At 39.5% G+C, this 27,978-nt stretch overlaps 1 protein-coding gene across 1 annotated transcript; it reads left to right on the plus strand.

Annotated features, from left to right (window-relative positions):
- Positions 1-842: 842 nt before the first annotated feature.
- LOC101869889 (oncostatin-M-specific receptor subunit beta) lies at positions 843-27,851 on the plus strand. The gene is made up of 17 exons (XM_005151983.3): positions 843-934; positions 5,692-5,855; positions 8,361-8,520; positions 9,933-10,214; positions 10,795-10,924; positions 12,305-12,462; positions 14,519-14,655; positions 15,738-15,900; positions 16,416-16,492; positions 16,907-17,123; positions 17,711-17,893; positions 19,049-19,150; positions 19,558-19,737; positions 21,484-21,648; positions 23,132-23,210; positions 23,495-23,567; positions 24,564-27,851. Exons 1-17 carry the CDS (start codon positions 865-867, stop codon positions 25,011-25,013), a joined length of 2,790 nt encoding a protein of 929 aa, XP_005152040.2. The 5' UTR covers positions 843-864; the 3' UTR covers positions 25,014-27,851.
- The last annotated feature ends 127 nt before the right edge of the window (positions 27,852-27,978 follow it).

Consider the following 27,978-nt stretch of genomic DNA (forward strand, 5'->3'; position numbering starts at 1 on the left):
ATGGAAGCAGTGGTAGAAGACTCTATCAGTATTCTACACAGCTCCAGAAATGTAAAATATGGAGATTAAAGATAGCTGTACCCATAGTCCTGTTCCTGGTTTCTGGACTCCTCCACCCTCTGTGTCTGAGTGCTTTTAACCATTCTGGTGCTGAATGTTTTCTTCTCCCTTCTGCATGGAATTTGCAGGTTATTCATGTCTTATAAGATCTGATATACGATCAGTCCTTCACGACTCAGCTGTGTAAGTCAAAAGGAATTTCACCACAATGTAAGTGTAAAAGCTGTAAAAAGAATGCTAGATGGAGCTATGTCGTGCCTGAGGTGACAGTCCTAGGAATGGAAGCTGCTAAGACTTTGTAGGTGTATTTCAACTGCAGTCTTAACTAAAGCCCTCCATGTAGTATGCTGGCAAAAGGCAAGACTATGCTTGCCAGAGTCTTGCTGGATTCATAAGCCAGACTGTAGGTGGAGCAGAAAAAGGCGTTTTGCATCTTTGATACTTTTTTTTTCTTTTTCTGTCTTGGGTATCTTGTTACTTGTGCAGGAATAAAGCCAAAATATATCAGGACAAAATTTTATTTTGATATTCCTTAGAAAATTTAAAGATACTGTGTTTTATTTAGCTTAAATTGAAGTTTTAAAGTGTAATGTATTTTTCCTATCATGCAACCAGGTCCTAAAAACAGTTCTTCCTGAATTTCTCTTAAACTGCCTAGAGTCTGTGTGATTGCATTTTTATTCATTCTTAAGTACAGTAATATTATCTGAACTATTGCCTGGCATGCATTTCTCTTAAAAGAAATAAATAAAAAGAAATGTTTTCTTTCCTGATAAGTCTTGTGCAGGAAAAGGTGGATAAAGGATGAATCACTTCATGGTTCTGGCAGTATTGCTCCCTCTGAGGACTTGCTACACTACATACTCACAGGAAGGTAAAAGTACAAACATTTACTTTTTTATCTGGAAGCAATTTGCAACAACTGAAGCTTTGGACTTACACATTTGTAAGTCTTCGGTGATTAAGCAACATGTTACATGTTTAATGAAATTATTCTCTTTGGTAATGTGATTAAGCAACTTGTATAATTACCTTTTGTAACCCCATAATGCAAAATTTCCTCTTGAATCAATTACTTGCAGTGATGTGAAGCCAGAGTGTATTTATTCATGTGCTTCTTCTCTGTCTCATATTCAAAGAATTTATATCCTTTTTGACACCTTCTATGCTTTTCTGCCTCTTCATGTTTGTGGTTTTTGTTTGTTTGCTTGGATTTTTTTTTTGTCTCATCTGTGAAAACTTCAGCATTTATGCTGGCTCTTTTCTGATTGTGCCACAATATTCTGGGACCAGTTTTTTTATTTCTTACACTTCTGTGTATCTAGTATAAAGAAAAAAGCCATATGCATGTGTATTTGGATGGAACAAAGTTGTGTATAAATAACTTCCCAGAATACTGAGTATTTTAAGGTGAAAGTACTGATTGCACACTTGCTGCTGGCAGTGGCATTCGGTGTGACTCCTTTAAAAGAAAAAAAAAAACCAGGAATGAATATTTTACATTGACTTTTCTGTGACTGCTGTTAAGAAGGCAGAATTTACCAGACTACAGTCTGTGTTATAAAAGTTCTATTGCCTAAATGAAGTTGGTGAAGGAGGGTGGTTTTTTGTTATCATACTGAAGAGGTAATATATCTGTTTCAGACTCTGTTGCCTCTCTTCAACCTTGAAATTCATGCATCCACACTCTGTTCACCTAAGGTGTCAGCTTCTCACTTTTGAGACTGTTATCAATGCCTCTAAAGTGGCAAAACTTTGTACTGCAGGCAAGTCCAAACAGATACTGCATTACAACAACTTGGTCATTTGTTTTCACATGCAGCTGTTCAGGCAGAAAATTAATCTCTGTGTTAATCATAAAGCTATTCATACAGTCTTGAGGTAACTTTCAAGTAAAAACAAGTCTTAAAATGCCTTGAAGTTTGCTAGGAGGGGAAGATTATAACTGTGAATGCTATAAATGTTTCTCCATGTGTAAGTAGCATTACTGAAAGTCTTAAAGCCCCACATTGTAACTCGGTGTTCTACAGAATCTTAGGTATATCCTTAGCTATATTTTTTCTTTTGTTTGCTGGTACTATGTATAAGCCCTGATTGATGATCTAGATTGTCATATGCCAGGCTCTGCTAAAAACAAAATTATGTGAAGTCTGAAGTGATATAATAGAATCATAGAATGGTTTGGGTTGGAAAGGACCTTAAAGATCATGTATTTCCAACCCCTCTGCCACAGGCCGGGACACTTCCCACTAGGCCAGGTTGTGTAAAGCCCTGTCTCTCCTGGTCTTGAATGCTTTCCAGGGATGAAAGTGTTCATGTGTTGGACATGAAGCAGGGTTTGTCCTCTGGTACCAGTCAGGGTGCAGGTAGCACATCCCCAGCTCTGCTGTTTGCCTGCAGACCACCAAGATTGGTGGCTCTCTGGGGCTGGGATGACTATGCCAGCCAGGTTGAGGTCTTATTCTGCAGCACATGGAGCATGGTGTGTGACAGCCCATGATATGAGCTGGAAGCAGGCGTGCTGTGCTGCCTGTTTTGGCCACATCCTATGTCATCTAGCTAAAGAGGGACATTTGTACAGATTGTGAAAATCCATAAACTAATGAGACGTTTGTTGGGTTTTTCTTCTGAAATTAATTAAATGCAGCAGGTGAAAATATTCTCCGTGGTAAGAAAAGGGAAGATGTTTTAGCTTGGACAAAAAGAGACATAAGAGAGGCAAGCTCGTCGTCAATGCAATAGGCACAGTAGTGATATTCTAGCTCACTCTAGAATTCTCTAGAGAAGGAGCAGAAAAGATGGTAGGGAAATTCAGAAGATACGCAGGAGTTTCTTTTAATGGTGCACCCTGAAAAAGGAAGGGGTTTCTGCCAGCTGCATGGGTCAACTTGAGGCATATTTATTTCTTTTCCCTGAGAGTATTACTTCGTGCCTATGAGTTTCATTGAGAGACTACCTGTGTCCCCTCCTTTAGGTCTGTTTATTTGTGCTGGGCCCATCTGTTTCTCTTGGTTGCTTCAGCATTGCAAAAGGAAAACACAAGAATGGCAAGGGCCAGAGCTTTAAATCACCCACCTACTTGCATATGTGAAATGAGATCCCTTCAGAGGCTTGGTATATAGTGCTTCAGGCAGAAGGATGATGAATGTAGAGGTGGTTTTGACCAGAAAATGAGCAGCTAAAATTACATATTGAAGAGGAGCAACATTACAGTCAATTCCCAAGCATAAGTGGGATTTTACCAGCCTTTATCTTGTTTTGATGGTGAAGGTCACTAGAATGCGGCGAGATGAAATATGCCTTGTCTTACCTTCCCCAAAAAAATAAGATACTCTGCTTCCACAGTTATTTTTATGGCTCATTTTGTTGCCTTGGTTGCTCTGCCTCCTTACCTGATCAGTCCTTGGCAGTGAAAATAACAATATTTCTGTTGGCCAGTAAAACCTAAGATAGCTGCTCCCTCATCATACAGGGAAGAGAAATTGATCCCTAGGCCTTCCACTTTGCTTATACAGTTCAAGGCATCTACTAGTAGTCATAGGTGCTGGGTTTCCTTATGCTAGTGTAAAACTGATGGCCATTATTTTTCACAAGCGAATGTCAATCATCGGGTATGTTATTTTTAAGAACCATGTCATAATCATAGCCAAAAAAGAAATTTTGCTTCTGCACGTGAAATATTTTTGCATCAACCTTGTGGAAGACACAGATGCTGTCAAATTCTGCTTTCATGTTATTTACACATGTTCATCTTTTCTGGTAATTATATATAAAGACTATAGGGAGAATTGATAGGAAGTATGTGTACATATGTTTGTGTGTATACTTCTTCCTCAAATACTTTTATAGGTTACTGCAGTTCTGTTTCTGAGACCAAGGGTTTGAACACTGAAGACTTGATTTCTCCCTTCAAGCATATCTAAGAAGCTCATGCCAGTAGTTTCCTCTAGATTGAAAGCATATGGCTTTAATTGCTTTAAATTACTTTCAGTATCATTCAGACTGAAGTGGATTAAAAATATACCAATGAAATTTGTTGATGATTTGCTAAAAGAGAAACAGTTCTTTCTTTCAACAGTTTTTTATCAGTTTTGGAACTAATGGAACAATATATACTTTCCTCCATCTGTTCTTTTATAAGCTGAACTTGCATGAATAACTAAGCTGTGTCAGTGTTTGTATTTTTGTAACTAATAAATATGTTAAAAGTGTTACTTGCTTCCTCTGATTGATCAGGGATTGTTATAACTGGTGCTTCCCATGAGCCTTTAATTTCCTGCACTTAATGTAAAGATCTATATGTAGGGAAACTGCTGCACAGAAATTAGGCAGTACAGGATAAATTACAAAACAGTTTGGATTGCTGCCAGAAGCATCTATCAAAATGTAGATTCTCAAACTAAATTTCCTGAATGCTTGCATTTGTGCCAATAATATTCTATTACAGTACTCAGGTAATCATTGGATCAGTGGGTGAAGCAGAGCTGAGAGGAATTACGAGAGGTGGCCATTCTGGGAAAAGGAGCTGCTGAGATCTCTCAGTCCATGTTGTCCCTAAGGAATGTGGCTGTAGTGGGACAGGAATGCCCCAAATGGGTTCTGTTTTATTAAAATATAGAGTTACCTCTGTGATTTCTGTGTCCTGGTCAATGTAAGCATTCTGACACTATCATTTGTAACAGGCAGAAACGTATTGGAAAGCAACTGTGGCAAAAGAAAAAGCCTGATTACTTGGCTGTTTCAGCTCCCTGGCATCATTAACAACCAGATCAGTAGGGTTTTGTTTGCATGTTTGTTTGTTTTTCAGGAAAGAGAGAAGATACAGATCAGTGAGTGCCATATTTCGTCTCCCCCAAGTTAGTTTTTGAGGGGAGAGGTGACAGAGCAAACATCTGAAAAGAAAGATCACTTATAAGCTGATCTATAGGTTTCAGCAGGCTAGTCTTCTTAAGGGCCTTTCTTTTCCTGACTCCGAAAGGCTCTTCAGTCTGACTTTTAAACTTTATTTTATTCTGGAAATTAACTCCAGACCCTCAAAAAGAATAGAGGTATGTTTATAAGTAATTGTCTAATTCTGGAGGAGAATCCAGAGGCCCGACTGAAGTACCTAAGCTCCATGTAGAGCACCCATGAATGTGCCTAATACTAGAATACTCTCTGAGCTGGTTAGTGGAGGGAAACTCTCAGCCTCTCTAGTTAGGTCAGAGAGCAAAACTGAGCCCAGATTTTCTGCCTAATGATGAGAAGGCTTGCTGGGGGTTGGTATTTCTTGGCATTCAGTCTCTGCTAATACATAGTGTGATTCCTTTTCATAAGACTATAAAGGGGATGGGTCAGTATTCCCATGAATTAGCTAGTAAATTGAAGGCATAAAGAAATCAAATAGCACAGCCAATCTAGTGGTAAGCAGACTATTGACTAGATTCAGGAATCTCATTCTAGCTGCTCATGCTTAACATAAAAAATTATCTTTGATATCAATAGCATGGGTCTTGATTACTTCCTCCCCCTCTTCCTTCCCCAAATCAGTACTGTCTAGTTTGGATACCTATCCACTAGCCACTGTTGTTTTGGATTTGCTTTGTAACTTAGCTAAACTTTAATATTATCATGTCCTTTTTGTGCTCCTAGAATCCATTGTGTTTCCAGTGACGTACCTTAACATTTCCAAGGATTTGGCTCTTCAGCGGCTGCTGGTGGAATGGGATGTTGGCAAGTCAGCACATGAAGTTGAGCTGGCAATGTCTTTTGAAATACAAGTCCGTCGAGCAGATGAAACTGGTACTATGTGGACAGTAAGTGTATTTTTTTTTAAAAGTATATTAGTTTTTACAGTGTAAAGGAAGCTAAAGGAAAATCAAATGTTCACATGCATATGCAGGTAGCTTTCCTGTATAGATTTACAGCTTACAACATACTAATTACAGAACTGTACTAGAAATACCTCTGTATTTGTCCCTAGGTGCCAGACTTGGTCTAAGGTTATGCCCAGTTTTTGTACCAAAAAAAAACAAAACAAAGAAAACTGGTTCAGATAAAGTAATTTCCAGCTGTGCAGAATGTAGATAGGCCTTGCATACCTTTATTGAGGGATTGTGGTGGGTAGACTTAGGAGATCTGATTTTGAAGGCCACTGCTTCCCTTTCAAGGTGCAGGTCCCTTAAGCAGCTTCCCAGAAACATCCCTTCTACTGCTCCCCAAAGCAGTCTTTTTTGTAGCATGATTACTATCCATTGGGGACTGAGATGAGTCATGTTGCCACAACTTCTCTCACCTTACAAACCAAATGTAGTCTCAGTGTGAGTGAAGCCTTCTGAGCCATGTGCTTGTCCCTGTTAGCAGTTATGTTATACCCAGTTAAGTTATACTCTTCCACTTAAGGAATAAATAGTGATGACTTGTTTGCAAAGTCCCTGTGCTGCTGTTTTTCCTTAATACCTAAACCAGCCAAATTTTCTGAAGAGGTGGAAATCACTCAAATCTTAGGCCTGTTCTTGATGTTTTCCCCAGTTTGTGACTTCAGTGTGAGAACTTCTGTCTCCAGAGAAAATTTCCTCTCCAAAAAAATTTACCCCTGACAAAAATCCTTTGGGAACTAAATGCATATTTCAGGGACACTATAGGTTACTGTGGGTCATCTGCTGACTGAACTGTGAAAGAATATGCACATGTTAAAACTTAGTAAAAGCAGAAAACTGGTCTAGCTTATTTAAAGCTGTTATTTGTGAGAAAGCACAGAAGGTAGAGAAGGGCTTCTTTTTTCTGTAACCAGAAGTCACTAAAATAAGATAGTGCTGTTAAGAATCACAACTTACCCTGATCAACCAAGCTGGTATTACTTTGTATTTGAAGAACCACATCTTCACTGCAGATGGGTTCTATGCTGTTCAGATAATTTTGACCACTGATACATGGGATAGAGTTTTTAGTACTCCATGAGTAGATCTAACCTGAAGTGAGAAACTGGGGCCATATAACTACAACTAAGCGGGGTTTTGGAGTGTGGTGCTGGAGGGAAGAGATGCCATCCACAGGGACCTGGACATGCTTGAGAAGTGGACCTTATGAAGTTCAACAAGGCCAAGTGGAAGGTCCTGCACCTGGATCAGGGCAACCCCAAACACAAATACAGGCTGGGCTGAGCCAGGATTGAGACCAGCCCTAAGGAGAAGGACTTGGGGGTTTTGGTTGACTCTTGTCAACAAAACCTATCAGTGTGCACTCACAGCCCAGAAAGCCAGCTGTATGCTGGGCTGCATCAAAAGGAGCATGACCAGCAGGTTGAGGGAGGTAATTTTCTCCCTCTAAGAAGGACATGGACCTGTTGGAGCGAGTCCAGAGGAGAGCCATAATAAGGGGGCTGGAGCACGTCTCCTATGAAGACAGGCTGAGAGGATTGGAGTTGTTCAGCCTGGAGAAGTCTCTGGGAGACCTTAGAACAGCTTTCAGTGCCTAAAGGGTTCTACAAGAAATCTGGAGATGGATGCTTTACAAGGGCATGTAGGGATAAGACAAGGGTGGGGGGAATTACTTTTAATTGTCAGTGGGGAGATTTAGATTAGGTATTAGGAAAAAACTATTTACTTTGAGGGTGGTGAGACACTGTAACACGTTGCCCAGAGAAGTTGTGGATTCCCCTCCCTGGAAGTGTTCAAGGCCAGGCTGGATGGAGCTTTGAGCTATTTGACCTAGTGGAAGGTGTCCCTGCCCATGGCAGGGGTGTTCAAAACTAGATGCTCTTTAAGGTCCTTTCCAACCCAAACCATTCTATGATCCTATGAAATCAGCTGATACTTTCCTACTCTGCTTGTCACTGATGGTAGCACTGTCCTTAGATGTTGTGCCTCAGATCTACAGTGAGATATTGTCTGCATAAATCCTAATTGGCTGTAATTCAAAGCCAGGACTATGTAACCTAGAAAATTACACAAGGTACACCTGCAGGCATCTGCATCTGTGCATGCTGTTACTTATGTAGCAGCCTGAACAAATAACATACAGAAAGTCTCTCAGAGTGAATCTGTTTCTTGAGAAGCAAGGCCTGGCTGACAATTGTGTTGTTGGAATCAAATAGTCTTGCCAGCACGTCAGTCAGACCACTGCTGCTAGTACAGATTTGTAAGCAGCTACTCAACTACTGGTTACTTAGTGTGAGATCATGTGAAGCAAGTGGGATTTCAGAAATTAATTTTTTCAAAAGGATTTTTCTCTTTTGAGCTTTCTTTCACTGCTTGTGTTTTACTTTCAAAGTGTCCGCACATAGCCGTGTTTTCAATACTTTGCCTTACTGCTCTTTGTAGGAGTTTCATAACACCACGCTTGATAAATCAGGAAAGCCTCTTCATTGGATATGGGATTCAGACATACCTTTGGAATGTATGGCACACTCAGTGAGAATCAGGAGCAAAGCAGAAACGTCAAAAATCTGGAGTCAGTGGAGTCTGTGGGAGACTGTGCTAGGTAAGCAAAGCAAGACTTTGCAATATTGGTTTAATTTCTTCCTAAGACAAAGCTAGATTGTAATTCACTGGTGACTGTAATGCGAAAATGTAGTTCAGGAGAGATGGTATCAAATCAAGAATCCATTTTTAACTCTTTAAGCACTAATCAACTATTATTATTGTGGGTTTTTTTTTCTAGTAAACATAATAATATCCTATTATGTAAGTAATATGTATACTTCCATATAATCATATATATTTATATATCATATATAAGTAATAGCAATGGTTTAGCCATTGTTTTAAGTTGGAGACTGTCTTCCAAATCTATCAGATCAAAAGTTTTAGATCTTTTCTTGTTAATACATTAAAACAATACAGCACACAGAGTGGCATGGGATCCTGAATAGGTGCTGGAATAGCCTGTCACTAGGTGAGATGCAATCCTGGCCTAGTCTGAGGGAAAGGGTAAGAAGCGCATAGCTATGACTACATCATCTGATGCATCTGTTGCTTTTGTCTGGAGTTCATAGCTTTCATTTGTATTAAAGAAGTAGAGAGAGAGGATCATGTCAGCTCTTTATGTCACTTGAAATGAGCTTCTGTGAATTATGAGCATAAAGAGGGAATTAATAATATAATTTGTGCTATCACGAACCCCTTTTTTAGATTACAATGTCTTACTAGAATAGTTTGGTTTCCAGATAATTTGTTTAAAACAAAATATGTAACTGCTTTATAAAAAATGGCTACAGTGGCTTTACGAAGAAACACTAGTCATATTTGGAGCAGCAAGGGCTTTTATTTATGGGAGACATCATGGGTAGTAGAAGAATCACAGATCCCTATACTTGGGATGTGGCACATAAATTGTCAATCTCTCTACACCTTATATAATGGGAAATAGGATGCAAGTCTCCCTTGATTTCTCAGTAAGCTCAGTCATGGAGATTTTATTTTTTTCAGTTGAAATTGGACATTCCAAATTGAGTATCCCCTTACTGATCTAATGTGTTCGATGTTTCCTCTCAGCTGAGTGCTGCATGAGCTTCAGAAGATTATGCTTTTCAAGTCCCCTGCTTATCATCTTCAAGAGCAGGCATTTTGGCTGAGCTTCAGAATCTTTATTGGTGCAGGAGGTAGTGTTCATCTGCAAAGACAGTTCTTAAAAGCATACTCTTTGTTTCTCCTAAGTGAAAGACAGGAAGGGAGATGAATTTATTCTCTTAGGTAGTCTGTTGGACTATGTTATATGTTTCTGGGTTAAAGGGAAATATAGGTAAAATTACATGTGGAGTTAACTAAATGGAAGTCCGTGAATGGATAATATAATATTAACACATTCTTGTGTAAATGCTCAGTTATGTGTTCTGGTTGAAGGTTGCTGCTATGAGCAGATTTTGAAATGGTCTATTATGTATTAATTTGCAGGCTTAGACACTTCAAATAACAGTGGACCACAGATCTTTCCAAATGAGAAAATTGTAGAGGAGGGCTCTGACATCATTCTTTGTTGCATTGGAAGGAAAAGTCAAATCCTTAAGGAATTCTTTCTAGCCCCACCTCTTCATGTTTTCAGTCACATAGACAGTCAAGTTAGGCTTCTCACTGTGAAAAATGTGTCACATCAAGGAGTGCCTCACATCACTGTCTACTGTCAAGAGTCTTGCGATGAGGAGCAGTGCTATGATCATGCAGTTTTCTTTGTGGGTAGTAAGTGAATGCTTTATTACAATTCTGTTTTCCTGTTATTAATCAAGAATGGTTGTGGGGAATTGTCCTGTCATGTGCAGCTGAACTCTGTTTAATGTCTGACTTCATATCTGTACACTTGCATATAGAAAGCATTAAAGAATAGCAGTAAATATGTTCAGGTTAATCTCATTAATTGACCTAGGACAGGTGACTGACTTTTTTTTTAAATATACCTACCCACTTACGAGTTCAGCTTCATTGTCTGTGTGCATGTGGTAAAAACTCTGCACAGTCCCCTTTTGAAGGTTAGTAGCAGTTTTACAGATAGAAGACAGTGCAGATTAAATTAATGAGTATATGTATATAACAAAAAATAATAACATACAGCAGTGTTCAGATTGAAATTAGTTTATGATGTTATCCTGATTTCTCTGTGGAGTAGTCCTTGAATAAGCATAACTGAAATAATAACATCTGTAGTAACCTAAACTTTGCAAATATCCATTATTTGTAGTTTGTTAATATAGTAAAAAGGTTGACGATTTCTGCCTTGACTGCCATGCTGTTGGTGTTTTCTTTGTTTATTCCTTCTGACAAGAATCACCTGATGCACCTAATGATTTTTCCTGCCAAACTCAAGACATGAGAACAGTGACATGTACCTGGAGCCAAGGAGGAGACACGTATCTTTATGGACGTCATTCACCAAAATACACCTTGTATGAAGAGTAAGTATGCTCATTGTTATATTAAGTCTGTCCTCTGCTGTACAGAACAGCATTGTTCTTTCATTTAAAATCTGTGGAAATGTTTTATCCTTGTTGCAGTAGGCTTCTGCCTCTTTTCAGCTCACTGATCCTTTATTTAATGAAGTCTGAGCAATGCAAAACTGCTCTCAATTAGACAAAGTTGCAGGTTCATCAGACCAGGTTCTGCTTGATAAAACTTATTCTAACCGTTCTTTTGGGTTAATTTGTTTGGATATATTTCAGTAGGTATGAAAACACCCTGCAATCATAATATAGATAACTGAAAAGTCTTGTTATTACTGGGTAAAACACACAACAGGTAACTAGGATTAAATCAGTTGGTATTAGAGTGTTCACAAGCAATTTACACTAATGTTGACGCAAACTGATAATTCCCAGCTAATCCTCAGCTAGCCTGATTAGCCTCCCTAGTACTTCTTCTTTAGGATTTTATAACTACATTCTAGTGTTTTCCTTCTTGAGCTACTGACAATCCTACTTCTGCCTATAGTTTCTATAATTTCAGCTGCTACACAGCTGAATCATGTCAGACCTGGCCCTTGGCTCCTTGCTACACTGGCATCTAAATGGAGAGGAAAGGGCCTACAGAGAAAGGAGAGCAACAAATTTTCATCAGAAGATCTCAGCAGAAGGCAGTTCATCACTGCATTATACCTTCGTGGTCTCTTCATCATTCACTTCCATTTCGATATTATGATGCTGATTTCAAAATGTAAGGTTAGAAGATGCACTTGAAATCACTGCTTCATTTAAAAGCATATTGGTAGCTATGTCAATCACTTAATTCTTGGCAAATAAGACCCTAGTTTAGAATTTCCACAAGGAAACATCTAAAAGCAATTTAGCTGTGTCATAAAAGGATGAAATAAGCTTGACTGTATCTTAAAAGTGTGGCAATTTAGCTGTATCTTAAAAAGATAAAGTAAACTCAGTCTTTGAAGAAAATTTTATTCTAATTGTAGGGATAACTATAATCATAGAATCATAGAATAGTTAGGGTTGGAAATGACCTTAAGATCATCTAGTTCCAACCCCCCTGCCATGGGCAGGGACACCTCACACTAAACCATATCATCTAAGGCTTCATCCAACCTTGTCTTGAACACTTCCAGGGATGGAGCATTCACTACCTCCCTGGGCAACCCATTCGAGTACCTCACCACCCTAAATATCTCATGGCAGGCTAGGGGAAAGAACTGGGTAGCCTCTTTTAGTGCCCCTCCCCCTTATTTTTATAATGTATTCTAGTTGGGCATTTTCAACACCTATGTCGATCGTACATTATGGAAAAATGTCTTTCTCTCTTCATTTCCCCTGCACCCCCATTTTCTTTGATAGGTTTTCCCAAAAAAAGGTTCCATGCACAGTAAGTTGTTCTGAGCAGTGCTCGTGTTCTTGGGATATAGGCCAGCAGAGGATCCTGAATATCACAGTGACTGTGGAAAACCCACTGGGAAAGAAAACTGCCACAGATGTTTTTGATGTAACTCACAGAAGTAAGGTGTTTTCTATTTCTTTGTTGAGGTTTTCTTGTCCTCCTTCTGATCCTAATACTTGAGTGTCCCAGTTTTAACTATGGAAGTCCTTGATTTTTATCTTCACAGTTTTTATTAGTTTTCTGACCTTGTGCTACAGTTACCTGCTTTCTTCTCAGTTTCAGCCTTGATAAGTTGTGTTAATGGTAAAAAACAGCTTCACTACAAAGGTCAGATTTGGTTACTGAAATGACCCCTAAATGCTTCAAAATCTGCTGCTTTGCTAAAGCTGGTTCGTAGTATAGGAAGCAACATGATACAAGGATATAAAATGGGAAGTTCAAGAAAAATGTCTGTGTCAGTTACTTGGAAATGCAGTCCTTTCTCCAAAGTATTATTGCTAATGTTACCATCTTGCCAATAGAAAATAGTGATGCACATTTTGAAAAGTAGGTAAGTAAAATTACTAATACCTCTCCAAATGAGTTGTGATGCAGGTATAAGCAGCCATTGCCAGGAAAAAGGTCATAGTGCTAAATTTTCTTGGTGCTAATACTGAACAGTAATGTCAGCAGTGATACTGTAAGGGCAGAAGAGTAGTTCATCATCAGTGAAATAAAACAGGTTATTCTGTGAGCAGTAGCTGGTGGCTGTGGTTTCTTCTTCCCTGTGAGTTTTATCCTTCATCACAGTGTATCCCAGGTCCGATAAGTTCCTACCTACTTCTGCCTCAAAACACCTGGCTATTTCCTGTGTATCCAGCGGTATTTCCAGTTCTCCTTGTGCCTTCTAGCCCCACCACATCACCTCAGTGTCTGAAGATCCTGTGGCCTCATTAGCTATTTGAAGAAGCCGGAGGCAGCAAGTACTTTGTATAGTTCTGAAGCTGACATCTGATGGACAGGGACTGTGGTGTAATTGCTGCATTCTGGCAGTGCTTCCTTCCTCAGAGGCATTGATTACAGTTTTGCTAGACATGCTTCTTCATATGAATTGAAGGAACTGATGTTAAGCACCTGTCTTTGATAAATTTGTCTCAGAAAGGCATAAGAGTTCTTAAAGTTGAGTATGTGATTGCTTGGGGGTGGAAGAAATAGAGGAGGAAGAAAGTGAGGAGCAAACTAAGAGGTTGTAGTGATACAACACAATTTTATAAAGTAAGTTTTCATAGGAATTCAGGCTAAAATAGATTACAGTCAATGTGCTAACTACATTAAGGTTTTACTAGTTTTCCAGTTCTAGTGATTAAAAGTTAAAAGTGACATATTTATGAGTTAACCTTTTAAATAGTGGTTGCTCTAAAGTCCTTTATGTTTTTTCTGATCCTGGAAATACAGTAGAATTTTCCTTACTTAAATGTTGTCAGTGAGTAAAGGAATACTGATGTCCATCATTTCCAATTTTGCAGGCAGTAGCTGGGACCCTATGTATCAAAGCTCCTTTGTGTCTGGAAGTCCTCAAGTTGTAATTCATTGTCCATTTAGAATAATGGCCAAAGCTGTAATCATACTGCTTACTCACATGGCCATGTCTTATTCCTTACAATTGTATTGATAGTATGGGAGAGTTTGAGACTGCTGCTCTCACTGAATACTGCTTACATAGCAGGAAAGGATCTCAGAAATCTTTTGGAAGATGTATCATTGACATTGTTTACCAGGGGGTAACTACTGTCAGGAGTCAATGTAAGAGATATGAATAAAAGTTCTGGTGAAAAGGCTAGATTCTGGGGTATAGAAATGTGGGAAATGTTACTGTGCAACATCAGGAGCCTCCACCAGCTCCTGGATTAGAGAATTTTCCATTGTGTGCAATAAAAGTCTTTGAGTCTGTCTTTTGTTCACAATTTTCTAAAGTATTTCCAGATCAGCACAAGGGTTGTTTTTGTTTGTTTGGGTGTTGTTTTTTTTAATAATATTTACTTGCATTTATATTCTGAAATTAATTTACTAATTTAGATATTTTTCTCCTAGACTGGCAAAGAAATCTGTGGTTTTTATTTGCTTTTACTACTCAGCTAAAATATCTTAAAATTCCTTATGTTTTATGAGAGCTAACTCATATCTTCCGTTGACAGTTTATCCTGCTGCACCTTCGCAGCTGTGGGAAGAATGCACAGATACCAAAATCACGTTATATTGGAAACATCAAAACAAAGGAATTGAACTCTTTTGTCAGACTGAAGTGCTCCTACCTGATGGGAAAGTAGAACTGGTATGAAGCCTGAATTTCATACACAAAAACATAGCGAGTATCTTTTTACGTGAGATTAAAAAATAATTCCCCAGCAATTTGATTACAGCCTAAATCTCATGACCATGTTGATGTGTCTGTTTTCTGAATTTGTTTTCTCAGCACTCAGGATAGCTGGATAGGATAGCTGTTAGCTATTGCTCATCTTGATTTATCATGTTTTTATTACTCGTCTCGCACACAAATGTTGAAAGGCATGTTGAAGGCCTTTTTCATATTAGTTCAGGAGCTTTCTGTGTGCTATTTACTGTACTTGATGGTAGTGTGTCTGGTTTCTAATGAGGGAACTCCAAACAGTTTTTCTTACCATGTTCTTCTGTCTCCCTGAAGATTATCTGAGTGGCCTCCTTGTCTTGTTCCACCTGTTTTGCAAAGAGTTATCCAGTTTCACCATTTGTATGTGTACTGTTGTTCTCTGTAGCCCCTATGAAGGCAGCTTGCCTCTGGCATGTTACAAAGGCATTATGAAGATCAGGATCAAGTTGTGTCCTATCTTAAGTATTGCGCAGGAACTGTTAGGTCAAATGGCTGCTGCAGTTGATCATTACAGAAAACAGTTCAGAGGAGAGGCTTAAAAGCATGCTCGCTTTCTGACTTTTGCTAGAACTCTCTCTGTTTCTTGGGAGGGAGTGGAGGAAAAGAGTGGGGGAAAAATGGAAAGAATAGATGCTGTGCATAGATCTGAAACAGCTTACTACTTACATGAACTAAGTAAGAGGCCCAGACTCTGAGGTTAAGATCTCAGTAGGTTCCCTGCTTGATGAGAAAAGTAGTCATTTGACAGGTTGTGAGTGACTCATACTCAGTTACACTGAGACAGCCTGCAGACTTCTTTTTGGATCTCTCAGTCTTTTGATCTTGTGAATATCTTTTTTAGGGTTTCTTTTTTGTGACTATTGTTGCATGATTGTCTTTTCCAACTCAACTGGCTACTATAGTATCTAGAGGAAGAACTATTTTTTTTTCAGATTTTTTTTCAGACAAAAACCTTTTGCTAATGAAGATGAACTGAGCCTTAACTGTTCTCTTTTTCTGTCTTGCAGCATAATAGTTCAGACACACACCATTATGCCTCACAGAGCATTACGCTGGATGGACTGCAGCCATACACTGAATACACAACTAGAGTGCACTGTGGGGCAGCTAAGCATTTCTGGAGGTGGAGTGAATGGAGTGAAGCCCGAACCATCAGAACAAATGAAGCAAGTATGTACAATCTATTGAGAAGGAAAGCTTGAAGGATGTTCTTTACTTGCCACCTCTGTCTGACATTTGTTGCTGTGATCTTGCTGTGTAGCTAAAGCAGAGGCCTGTCTCACATGCATAGAAGTAGAGGCACACTAAGCAAAATTTAAGAAGGTGTCTCTTACTAAGCAACTCTTATCCTAGCTGCCAGTCTGCCATTTCATCTAGTGCAGGCAGATGACTGGAGGATGGGCAGACTTGAGTTACAGTGTTCTGTGAGGGCTGGAGGAATGGTGCAGAGGACTGGGAACTGCAAGCAAAGAAAGGTTTTCTAGGGTGATGAACGAGACATTCATTCAGAAAGCATAATGAAGAGAGGAAGAAGTTAAAGGACAATGCTTTGAGAATACCTGGCAATGATGGGGAAAATGGAAAAAGAAGGTTCGGGGTTGGAATTTCTTAAAATAGGAAGAAACCATTGAATGGTTTATCCTTTCTGCACCTAGAACACCTTTGATTTGCTGTATTAATTGCAGTTCCATCGGGGAAACTGGACATCTGGAGAGAAATTACACCAGTTCAGGGGGGCCGGAATGTGACCTTGTTCTGGAAGGTAAGACATTGGTACAGAAACGGAAGCAAAGCCTTTCATGAGCAGGTTGGAAATTTCTCCCATGAACTTTAACAAGTTTGTGTGCACTTAATACCACTTCAGTATGAAAATGTCTTTTTAAGAATCGGAGACAAATATCATATATAACATATGTTAGAACATATGTAGCTATGTGCTGTCCTGGCATTTCAAACATATACTTCTGTTTTTCTAACTATTATAGCAAGACAAAACCCATTACTGAGATTTCCGCATTTCTATTTCCACCAGTATATGTATGCATGTACGGAAACAAGTATTTATATTCTTACAGAAGTAACAGATCCTATTAGTTATCTAAAGTTCTAAATGTTCCTTTTTTTTTTTCAAAATTTAGTAAGTAATTGGTGTCTACCCCTATAACTTTTTCCCCAGCAAGCACCAAGTTTTCAAGCAAATGGAGAAAATATTTCATATGAAGTAACCTGGGGAAAAGTAGAAGATGGTTCTAAGTCTGAAAGCATCTCCTTTTCATCAGTCTACAATAGCACAAGGATTTCCATTGATAACCATTCTTACAGGATCAGTATCACAGCAAAGAACAATGTTAATTATTCACTCCCTTCAGTATTGATAATCCCTAGCACTACAGGTAACAGTTTTCAGTTAGTTTCCATTATGAGAGTTTTGAAGCTTTCCAGTACGAGAATTTATCATCTTGGGGGAGCAAACTAACCTGGCCTGTTAAATCACATCACTGCTATCTGAAAATTATTAATGTGTTATTGCCTACAGGATGGTAACTGCATGAATATTTAGCTTAAGTGCCTTGATCCATCCCTTACAACAAACAGCCTGTTTTGCACAGAGAGGCTCTGCAGAGCAAAACACATTTAGCCTTAAATTAGGGCCTCAGACCTGTGGCTGGTGCTGTGAAGATGCAGCCAGTGCCTTGCAGAGAGCTCTTGTGTGTGATTAGCCTCTTGTTATTATGTCTACAGGTTTCTGAAGTTTAGGAATATATAATAATAATTAGTGTATTTTGTTTTAGCTGTCAGCTTTCAGCATACAAAGAAATCAGCTTTCAGCCTGTGAAAGATCCAGTATGTCTGATAGTGAAGGAAAATGTTTTATTATTATTGTTTTAACAGTTTAGCATAGAAACTATATTGATCTTCATTTATGAATCAAGGGGTTTATGCAGGAAAATAATAGCGACTATGTTTTGTTCATTCCTAGACACCAAAGAGCTTAAAGAAGAACAGGTTAATGGTACAGATGATGGCGTTTTTATTACCTGGAACCCCAGACATATCTATGACAATTACATTGTTGATTGGTGTAACTTTCCAATGTTACAGCCTTGCGATTTGCAGTGGAAGAGATTTGGGCCCAACACTTCCAGTGCTCTGATCAACTCAGGTGAAAGATGAACCATTTTTCTTTCTTGGTGACTGTGGGCATTAACTGAATTCAAGAAACAAATCCTGTGGAATGTTGAAATCTGTGCAGTGTAGGTGTAATTCTTCAAAGGCATGTGGCATCAAGCGTTGCCTAGTGAATTAGACACCACAAATATACCAGCACTAGTAAGACTTGGAAATCAGCACAGGATTTTAGAAAAGTCAGTACAGCATTTTAGAAAAAGCTCTTCTGAGTGGCTTGTGGTAGTGTCTTGAAGGCGGATGGTGAGGTTGATAAAGGAGTTAAAATCTTATAGCAGGAGAGATGCAAAACTGAGCTCTGCCTTATCTGTAACATGGCTCAGAAGTTTACACTCCAGCAATTTAGCATGCACTGTGTAGTGAGAGATTTAGTGCTGTCAGTGTACCAAAAGTGATGTGTCTCAGAACCAGTCCTTACTTAGGACCAGTTGTGTGGCTTTTCCTCCTAGTAGTGGCTGGGAAGAAAGATTCTAGCTATGTGAAAGTTGCTCTGATATACTTCCACAGCTGAAAGAATATAGGCTTCCTGGTTTCTCTAAAGATGAGAGTTCACTTTGGAATGAAACATGTTTGAACAAAATTTGACTGAACATATTTCAGTATGCAGTGAAGGACCAGCACTTCAATGCATACAAACACATGGGAACCTTCATCCTCACTGAAAGGAGAGTGTGGTAACATGTGGCAAAAATGTTCAGTTCTTTAGTAGGATGCACTTACTGCAAGTGGGAGTTGATGTCAGTGAGGATAATATGGCATCCTGATGCATGAGTACGTGTCTACAGTAAATACTCCAAAACATGACCCTTAGGTGTGCCAGAAATGAAACTGAAATTATCCTTTTGATGCATTCTGAGTTTGTTGTGCACTCATCTTGAATACACTAAGGCAACAAAAATATAGTAATAATCCTCCTCAATACCCTCTTTCAGACAGAATAAATTTGTTCAATTCACATTAGACACACTAAGAATTGGTTTACCCTGTGTCTCCTTCAGTTGCCTTAAGAGCACAATAGCCCACAAAGAAGATTTCTAATGGTGTATAAACCTCTGTAGAAAGCAGTTAAATAAAAGCAAAACAAAAAGACAAACTATAACCTATTTATGTAATTAGTTCTGCTATTTTTTAGCTGCTTTTATTCCGGGGGTGAGATACAACTTCCAAATCTATGGATCTGTGGCTAATAAAGCATCTTTACTGGAGAAGAAGACTGGTTTTCTCAGGGAGCTACGTAAGTTGGCAATATACTTAGGGTTTGTGTGTTTGCTAAATTCATCTGTCACAAACAGAAGAATTCCACATCCTACTACAAGTAGCTAAAAATGTATTTGCTGTGTTGTCTCTATATAAGCATTTAAAAGTTGTACAACAGTGTACACAGCCCTGTGTCAAGCATATTTGACTAGGTCAGTGACCACATAGAGTCCCCATTAATTAGAATAGCTGAACAAAGCTGTGATTAGCAGTCATGTGGACAGGCATAATGTGGACTGCATGAAGGCTCTGTGGAGAGCTTTGGCTTTGTTCAGCTTTTAAATACAAGAAAGATAGAAACATTGTTTGGGACTATAGATGTTTTTTTAAGTGAACGTTCTTGAAGACTAATGATAAGTTTAACCTGAATTTCCTTTCTTCCAGCTCCTGTACTTGACCCTGTTGTGGAAAAAGTTGAACTGACTTTCAATGCAGTAACGCTCTGTTGGGATTCTTATCCCACAAATGAATCACAGCCTGGTTTTGTAAGAGGCTACCATGTTTATGTGTCACCTCTACAAGAGGACTGCAGTTTGAAAGGATCCCAAAAACATGTTCTTCCAGGTAACTGGGCTCTAAGATTTAGGAATTTATGTCATTAATGCAGGTGGAAAACTGTGTGGCTGGTGCTGATGCTGCAGCCTCTTAGAAAGTTGACATTAGGGAGGCACATTGGCTTATTAGGCAATACCCAGGTTTCAACATCTGCTGCCTTTAAATGCTGTCTAATGCTTGAGGTGCTAATGGCTGGAAGCGGGTCCTGGCTTTATACAGATATATAGCCTCTGTCATGTTGTCCAAAGCTCCTTTTAACTCCAGTGTGAGCTCCAGAAAAGCTTGTTGTAGTGCTGTAGGAGGAGTCAAGTTACTGCCTCTTATGATCTGAGTTCTGGATGAATTTTGAAAACATCTGTTTGTGGTCTGCTTGGATGAGAGTCATAGGAAGCATGCTAGTTTTACTAGGATTTGGGGTATTTTAGAAACAGATGGGATGCAGTTTATTTCCTTCAGAATTGGAGCACTGTATGAATTCCCTATTTAAATTATTTTATAGCGAAAGTATTTGTGGCTCTGCTCTACCACGGTGTTCAGCAGAACTGAGCTGTGGGGTGGCACAAAGCCACATTTAAACTTTTATATCTGATCTTCCTGCTGCACAGTTAAAACTGCCCCATATGACTTCGCTCCATTATAATTTTCAGATGTTTCCACCATGTTTCAGGATAATTTCTTTTCCCCTTTGCCTCTGCTTTCAGTTGGGTCATGTCCCGTGTCAGATCCTTCTGGTGATTAGACTAGTATCAGGCTGAAAAGCTTATGTTGAACTGAAGGAGGCTTATATAGAAGTTCCTGTCAGAACTAACCTAACCATAGAAGTATCAGGTTTCTGCAAGTCATCCCAGTTAGATTTTAAAATGCTTAAATCAAAGATTTCCTGCTTTGTCTGAGCTTAGACAAGGGGTGTGATTAAAAAGAGGAGGAATAATATAACCCTTTTCTCCCTGGGATCTGGAAGTTGCACAATAGAGAGGCAAAAGATGGGTTTTTTTCAGGGAGCAAATTCTTGCTTTTGATTATCTTCCAAGAACTGGACCAAAGCTTAAGGGCTACAAGATTCTGGTGAAAAGGAAATGGCAAAGTCAAAGTCATTCTGTTCAAAAGCTCTAGCGCAAAAGGAAATGAATCAGTTTCAGCTTTTGACAGCAGTTATTAGGTGGTCTGTCAAAGGATATGCAGTGCTGTGGACAGTCCAGTTAGAAGGAATGTGAGTTCAGACAAGTGTAAGTGAGTCAGGACACATCGTCCTTCTCAGAAGGAATGTGCAAATTGCAGATGTTTTGTTGCTTTGGTGGTCTAGCATCTGGGTTAAGATAATTTGTCACATTTAGGGAAGAGCTTAACTGCAGCCTTTCAGTACCTGAGGTGGAATTAAAAGAAAGATGACGAGATTTTTTTTACCTGTAAGCAAGAGCACCTGTAGATTTTTTTACCTGTAGGGCCTGTAGCAATATGACAAGTGGGAATGACTGTAAGCTGAAAGAGGGTAGATTTAGATTAGATATTATGAAGAAATTCTTTACTGTGAGGGTGGTGAGGCATTGGCAGATATTGCCCAGAGAAATTGTGACTGCCCCATCCCTGGCACTGTTCAAGGCCAGGTTGGAATGGGTTTTGAGCAGCCTGGTCTAAAGGAAGGTATCTCTGTCCGTGGCAGAGATGTGGAACCAGATAATCTTTGAGGTCCCTTCTAGCCCAAATCATTCTGTGATTCTGAGATTCTATGATTCTGTCTTATCTGTTTCATTTTAGATGATTCAGTGCTATGTAAATACACAATTGAAAATCCAGAAGAAAAGAGATACACCGTGAAACACCTATCGTCAAACACAAAATACAAACTCGTAGTTAAAGCATATACAGGTGGAGGAGAGACTCCCATTGTTAACTTTATATACATAGATACACCGCTTAACTGTGAGTATTGGCTGTGGAAAAATTGTCTTCCAGCAGAAGGAAAAATATTTAAGTCAATGTGACATATATAGAGAAAGAATCCATCTGAGAACCAAAATGTGCATGCCAACATGGCATTGTGATACTTCTAAGTTGCTATGTTTTTTCTATTTTAGAATGAAAACGATTTTACATCCTTACTGAAGTTTTATATGTTTCTGGGAAGTAGCTGAATTTATGCATACTTACGTGACTAGTGAGTCCTGTTTGCTAGAATGTGTTGAAGAATTGCATTTTGATTTAACTAGTTTTCTAATATAAATAATATATATGAATAATAACAATGTATAAAACTACAGACCTGTATGTAAAAAGGTAATTTCTTAGTGGGCTTTTGAACTTCTAATAGTGATTATTATACTGATCAGTCTTTAAATCCATTGAGAAGTTAATTCCTGCATAAGTCAGTAAGAAGGGATTGTTGGCTCAAGCATTGTAGTTTGCTAACTGGGCAGATCTGGTCATCCAAGAAGAACAGGATATCACTTGCCTGTAATTCTGTTCCCTTGAAAGTACCACTCAGCAGTTGTGGTCGGGAAACTTACTATCCAAACTAGAGATGCCTGGTTTGGAAAAATTAGTTGGGGGTGGAATGAAAGGGGAGAGGTAGGAAACAGTGAAGCCCTGGCTCAGGCAAGGAGACTTGATGTTTTAGATGAACTAGCAGAACAGTGCCTGCTTCGGACCTGTCTAGCTCCCATTTGCCAGCCTTCTCTTGTGCAGACACAGACACACAACTGCACAGGGAATCAAAACCCTTAGCTAACCAGGAAAAAACAAAATGAGAATACAACACATGCCCATTCCCTGCTGTGGTGTGTGGTAGGAGACACAGACTCACTGGCACAGAGCAAGAGGGCACTGCGTGGGGCAGAAGGACAGCAAGCACTAACTGGTGCTCCCCCTCTGCCTCCTTACAGCATCAGCTGTCTGAGAAAAGCATGGCCCAAGGCTGTGTCTTCCAACAAGAAGGAAATACATTGGGTTTCTTGTGTCAGTGTAAGTCCTAGGAGAGCATGAACACTTGTGTCTCATCTGTCTTGCTATAAACCAGCCATACCAGAGGTATGGATGTTCTGTCAGTGTCTCAGGGTAAAAATCTATCTTCTTTGGGAGTTGGAATGAAACCTAAAGTGAAGTGAGGTTATTGTTGTCTTAGCTTTTGGAAATTAACCCTTACAGTTAAGGTGTCAACACAAGAAGAAATTAAAAGCAATGTACTAATTCAATTTTGGTGAAGGAAATCGAGTTTCAAAGACTTAGAGCTGTATCCCAGAACTTCCAGACAAACTACCTTGCAACCAGAAACCACACACACAGTTTTACAGCTGAGTTAGTGGCAGCTATCCCATGTGGGCATAATGTTATTTTTATTCTAGGAGCTCAGGCTGTATTGACAGGGTAGAAGTTGAAAACGAATTTTAAAAGTATTTTTCTTCCATAGCCAACATGCTGTACCTCCTAGTCCTGCTAGTGATAGTTCCTGCACTAGTAGCAGCTATATGCCGCTGGAAGATGAAGTGGTAAGTTTTAATGCATTTTTCTGTTGTAGACAGAGAACGTAACTAGTGTAATTCACAAACCACAGCTGCAGCTTGTTGTTTCCAGCCTGTTGTAAGGCCTTGTTCATTTTCCCTTCGGCTGTCCAACTGTGTGGATGGAGGATTTAAGTATTTGGCTTGTGGCGTTTGTGACATGCATCATCTACTGCTGTTTCTGTACACATCTACGTGTGGCTTGTGCTGGTACAATATACTTTGATGAGAGAAAAAAAAAACAATCATTTGTTTTACTCTCTTATTTCCAGGGTGAAAGAGTGCTGCTGTCCTGTAATACCTAGTCCTAACAAGAGCAAAGTGCTGTCATTCAAAGAGTTTAAGGTAAGGCCTGTGAAAATCTAGTATTTTTCATTTTCCATTCTTTGATTAGTGAAGTTTCAGAAAAATACTCACCTGGTGCTGGCTACATTTAAAAATGAGTGATGCTTATTATATAGAAATCAGCATAATTTAATATCATCATTTAGTGGAAAATTCTTTCAATATTCATTTGACTCTACATTGATCATTCTATAGTCTGTAGTCTATTACTGCAAAAAGTAAAAGTGGAATTGAAGACTAAATTAAATCTTTTGATACAGTAGGTGATTCATCCAGTATTACTGTTCAAAACCCAGCACTGTCTGAACACAACAGACCAGAGGATATGGCACTTTGCTGCAGCCTGTGAGCCATCTACCCCATCCTCCTGCCTCCTACATCGCAGCAGGAGGCACTGCAGAGATGTACTTGCTGGCCCCTGTGAGCATGCAGGGAGACCTAACAGTGCCTGGCAGGTCTGGCTGGGAGAAAAGGACTGGCAGAAGGTGTTCAGCTTCTTCTGCAGGCCCATCGAACCAGGATCTGCTCTTTCCATGCAGGGGGTCAAAAACTGGGGACACTTCTCCATCATGATAGGCCTGGGGCTGCTTCTGGTTTGGGTGCTGGTGTTCACTGAGCAGTAGCACCAGAGGGTGGACACTGTACCACCTCACCTCTGCTGCCTTCCTGCCTTTACTGGTTCAGGGTAAAAAGTGCACACATCAAAAACCTGGCAAAGGCTTTAAAGCAGAGGGACATGCTTCATTCTTGAAATGTAGTCATACTGAACTTATTTAGATATCTCTAAATAAATACTCTTGATAAATACCACATAAAATGCAGCTTCTGTTGGCATTCTATACATGTGTTTTCCTTTAAATTCTGTTTGTTTATTTGAAAAATCCAAGCTCAAAAATATTATAAGACACTAGAACAAGTGCTTGAAGTAATCATTCCCTTTCCTTTACTTTGGGCTTATGACTTTGAGTAATTATTTTGTTTTATGATCTCTTGTAGATTGGTTCTGAGAAAGTACTGAAAATAAGTGACTGCATTCCTGACATGCTAGCAGTGGACAGTAAGGCTGAAGCCCAGAAGTTACATCCTTGGAGCCAGTTGTCTTCAATGACAACAGATGATAAGATTGATGATAACAATTCTTCCTGCATTTACCTTAATGAAAATGAAGAGAGAGACTTTACACCCACATCTACACCTCAGACTCATACTTGGTTTGAAAATTTTGCTTATTCTTCTCATCTTGCAGTTGAATCTGATCCCTATCAACTACCAAAGACAACAGAAGCAAGCAAGCCAGAACTGTCAGTCATGCTGTACCAGCCACACCTCTGCTTTGACATTTTTAAGGAAGATGTTGCCTCAGCACCCAGAGAAACAGCTGGCAGAAAGACCAACCTGAGATATGTTTCACAAACAGATGTGCGCTGCCTAGGGAGGAAGCTTTGATGTACTCTCCTGCTTTGAGTCCATCCAGTTTTTGGTTACACAGTGTAAATAAGAACTTACAAACCCACACATTCTTTGGATGAAGGCTTTCACAAGCCCAACTGCACTACTTTAGTTAATGCTGAAAACCTCTTACTTCAGGACTAGTTTAAAAATACTGTCTTGTGCACAGGAACAATGTGTGCTATGGTTTCATCACAAGTTACAGGCATTATATCAGCTTTACAGGCAGCTCTGTGGTCTATATTATGTAGAAAGTTAAATCACAGCAGTTCATCATGGTCTGATGCAGAGAAATACTGTATTTTTCAGAGATTAAAAATGTATTCAGAAAGTAGAGGAACAAGTTAAATAAGTGAGAGTGCTCACAGAGTGTATTTATTTTACTTACTCTGTGATGTAAATTACAGTGTGCTTACTCTGTGCTTTGGCCACCTGAGCAAGTGTGGGTTGCAGCTGTGATGGAGCATTACTCAGCTTTGGGGTGTGCTCCAGCCCAGTAACACTGGGGATATGGGTTGTATTTTCCCTCTCTTAGTTGATGTAAGGAATCAGCATGGAAGGGTTACTGGCACTCAGTGTGTGGCACGTTGCTGAAAGATTAAAAGGAGCTTTGACTTCTCTAGGAGTGCTACCCTGTGCACCAAGATACAGTGACTGTCCTGCTCTTACTCCCCTTGTCTTCTAACTATGTGTGGTGGGTGAAAGAGCACAGAAAACAGGGTTTTATAGGGTCCAGGGTTTTAACAGGGTCAGGCCCTGCTAGTGGGCTGCTGTTCTGTTTCTGGTGACTGCCTTCTCTGCAGGAAGAATGACCCTTTGAAATCCTAAACAAAATCCTCATAACTGAACAAAGAGATGTGGGGAGGTGAGTGGGAAGGAGCTGTTACCAGCAGGACAGCTGTTTGCAGAGGTGATACCATGGCACTATTTCTCTGCTTGTGCAGAAGAACTTCTTTTACCATTAACCCCTGTACTTACATAGCAAGCCCCAGCCAACCAGATAAGCAGGCACGTATGCATAGGTATATGAATTCCGTTTGTGAAGAGTGTCATATTCAGGCTCTCAGCTGGATCTCCCAATACTACTTTTGCATGTACTGAAAATAGTATTTATATTCTAACCAGAATCTCTACAGTAGGCAACAGTGAAGTTGGTCTTCCATTTTGAGTTTAAAAGACATGTACTTTTGTAATGAAGCAGAAGAGCTGGAATTGATCCGAGTGTCTTAGCAGATTAACTTCCGTAGTACACATGGAACTCATTGGTTTTGCTCAACTGTGGTACTATCTAGAATCTTTCATGATTCAGATAAGTTATTTTATGAGCACAGGACAAGTAGTTCTTACAAGGGAAAACATGAAGTGTTTTTTTTACAATGTGATCTTCAGCTAATTTGTTAAAATGAAGTTACTCATCTTTCCTATGTTTAACTTTACAAAAACAAAGCAGCTCCAGATAGAAACAAGTGTAAATACTGAACCATGTCTAGGATTTATAGTGTTACTTACAGATGGTGTTGTACTGTCCCTGAGCTGTGTTGCTTAGGAAAACTCACATCTTACACAGACTTTGGGTGAGACAAGCGTTGCCTGCAGAGGGAAGAGTCCTCTGGCAGGTAGCAGTACTAAGAAAGGTAGGCAGGCCAGTGGCTAGCTGTGGTTGCTATTTGGTCAGTGCAGGCTGTGCTGTGCCAACATGTGGGTCATGCAGATTTACCTCAGAAGTGGAAGAGAAAAAAGTCCTTCCTTTCAGCCATCAGGTAGTGGAGGTAAAGAAACAGCACAGACAACAGAGAAGGAAGAGTGATGCTGTTCAGTGGAGACATCCCAGAGTTTCCCCCCATTTATATTGCTCTCCTTTGAGTTACAGTGAATCTGAAAGTTTGATACCACAGTATCCTTGTGGCTTAGAACACATTTTCTTCTCCAGAGTGTTTCATCGTATTCTATATACTGGCCTAGTTTGACAGCTTATCTGCTAGGAAAAAGGACAATAAACAGAAGTGAGCTGTTTAGGCATTACTGAAATAAAACGGCCCAGCTGTGCCTTTCAAGAAAAGGTGTGTTTATTTAAAGAGGTCTGAAAGGTATCCTAAGCCAAGAGCTCACATCTAAGGAACTCTTGATACACAAGTAAGTCCAAAAAGTCAAACTACCCGACAACGCCTTTAAATTTCAACATGCTGCAGCTCCTCACACCAGGACAGCTCTATCAGAGCACAGATCACTGCTTTTGAAGTGTGTGAGAAAAACCACACACTGTCCGTGCTGATTCCATCCGGGGAGCAAGTGGAGGGGCCAATAGAACAAGCTGTTCAGTACTGGTGGCGAGACATCAAGGCCTGTTGAGACATTGTACCTCAGCTCCCCAGGTCCTTCCCATGGAGGTCTGGCACTGATGAAAGTGCTTTGTCAGGAAGCCAGGGGACACATTGCCAGGTACCACCCAATGGCTGGTGAAGCCATGAGAAACCTTTCTGCTGGCTGCCCCTGAGGGCTGACATATTGTGAAACCACCTGTGCTCAAAAGCACACACACAGGATTCCAGGGAGGACACAGTGACCTTTCCAGGGGCACAGCTTGGCCATGAGAGCGAGGAATAAAGATTAGAAACGTGGTTTTGCCTTTGTGGAGAGCTATGTACAACTCTTAGATTTAAGACATCTGTCTTGTATTAATGGTTAAAGAATTCAAAACTGTTAACTTGTTTTTCTCTTCTTGTTTATAATTCAGCTTTCACAGCTGCCTTTGAAATGCTAATACTTAAACCATCACATAGTGGAAAATTATTCTCAGTATGCTACATTTTCAAAATAAAGATAGTATATAAACTATTTAGTTCCCTTATGTTTTTGTAAGACATCCGAGAAAGCATTAATGTGAAAATGTATTTTTAACAAAAAAAAAAAGAAAAAAGGTTGTATTTGCAAAACTTCAGATTGTTCTAGCTTACTAGCAACT

The sequence above is a fragment of the Melopsittacus undulatus genome, chromosome Z (assembly GCF_012275295.1).
Source record: "Melopsittacus undulatus isolate bMelUnd1 chromosome Z, bMelUnd1.mat.Z, whole genome shotgun sequence".
Lineage (NCBI taxonomy): Eukaryota > Metazoa > Chordata > Aves > Psittaciformes > Psittaculidae > Melopsittacus > Melopsittacus undulatus.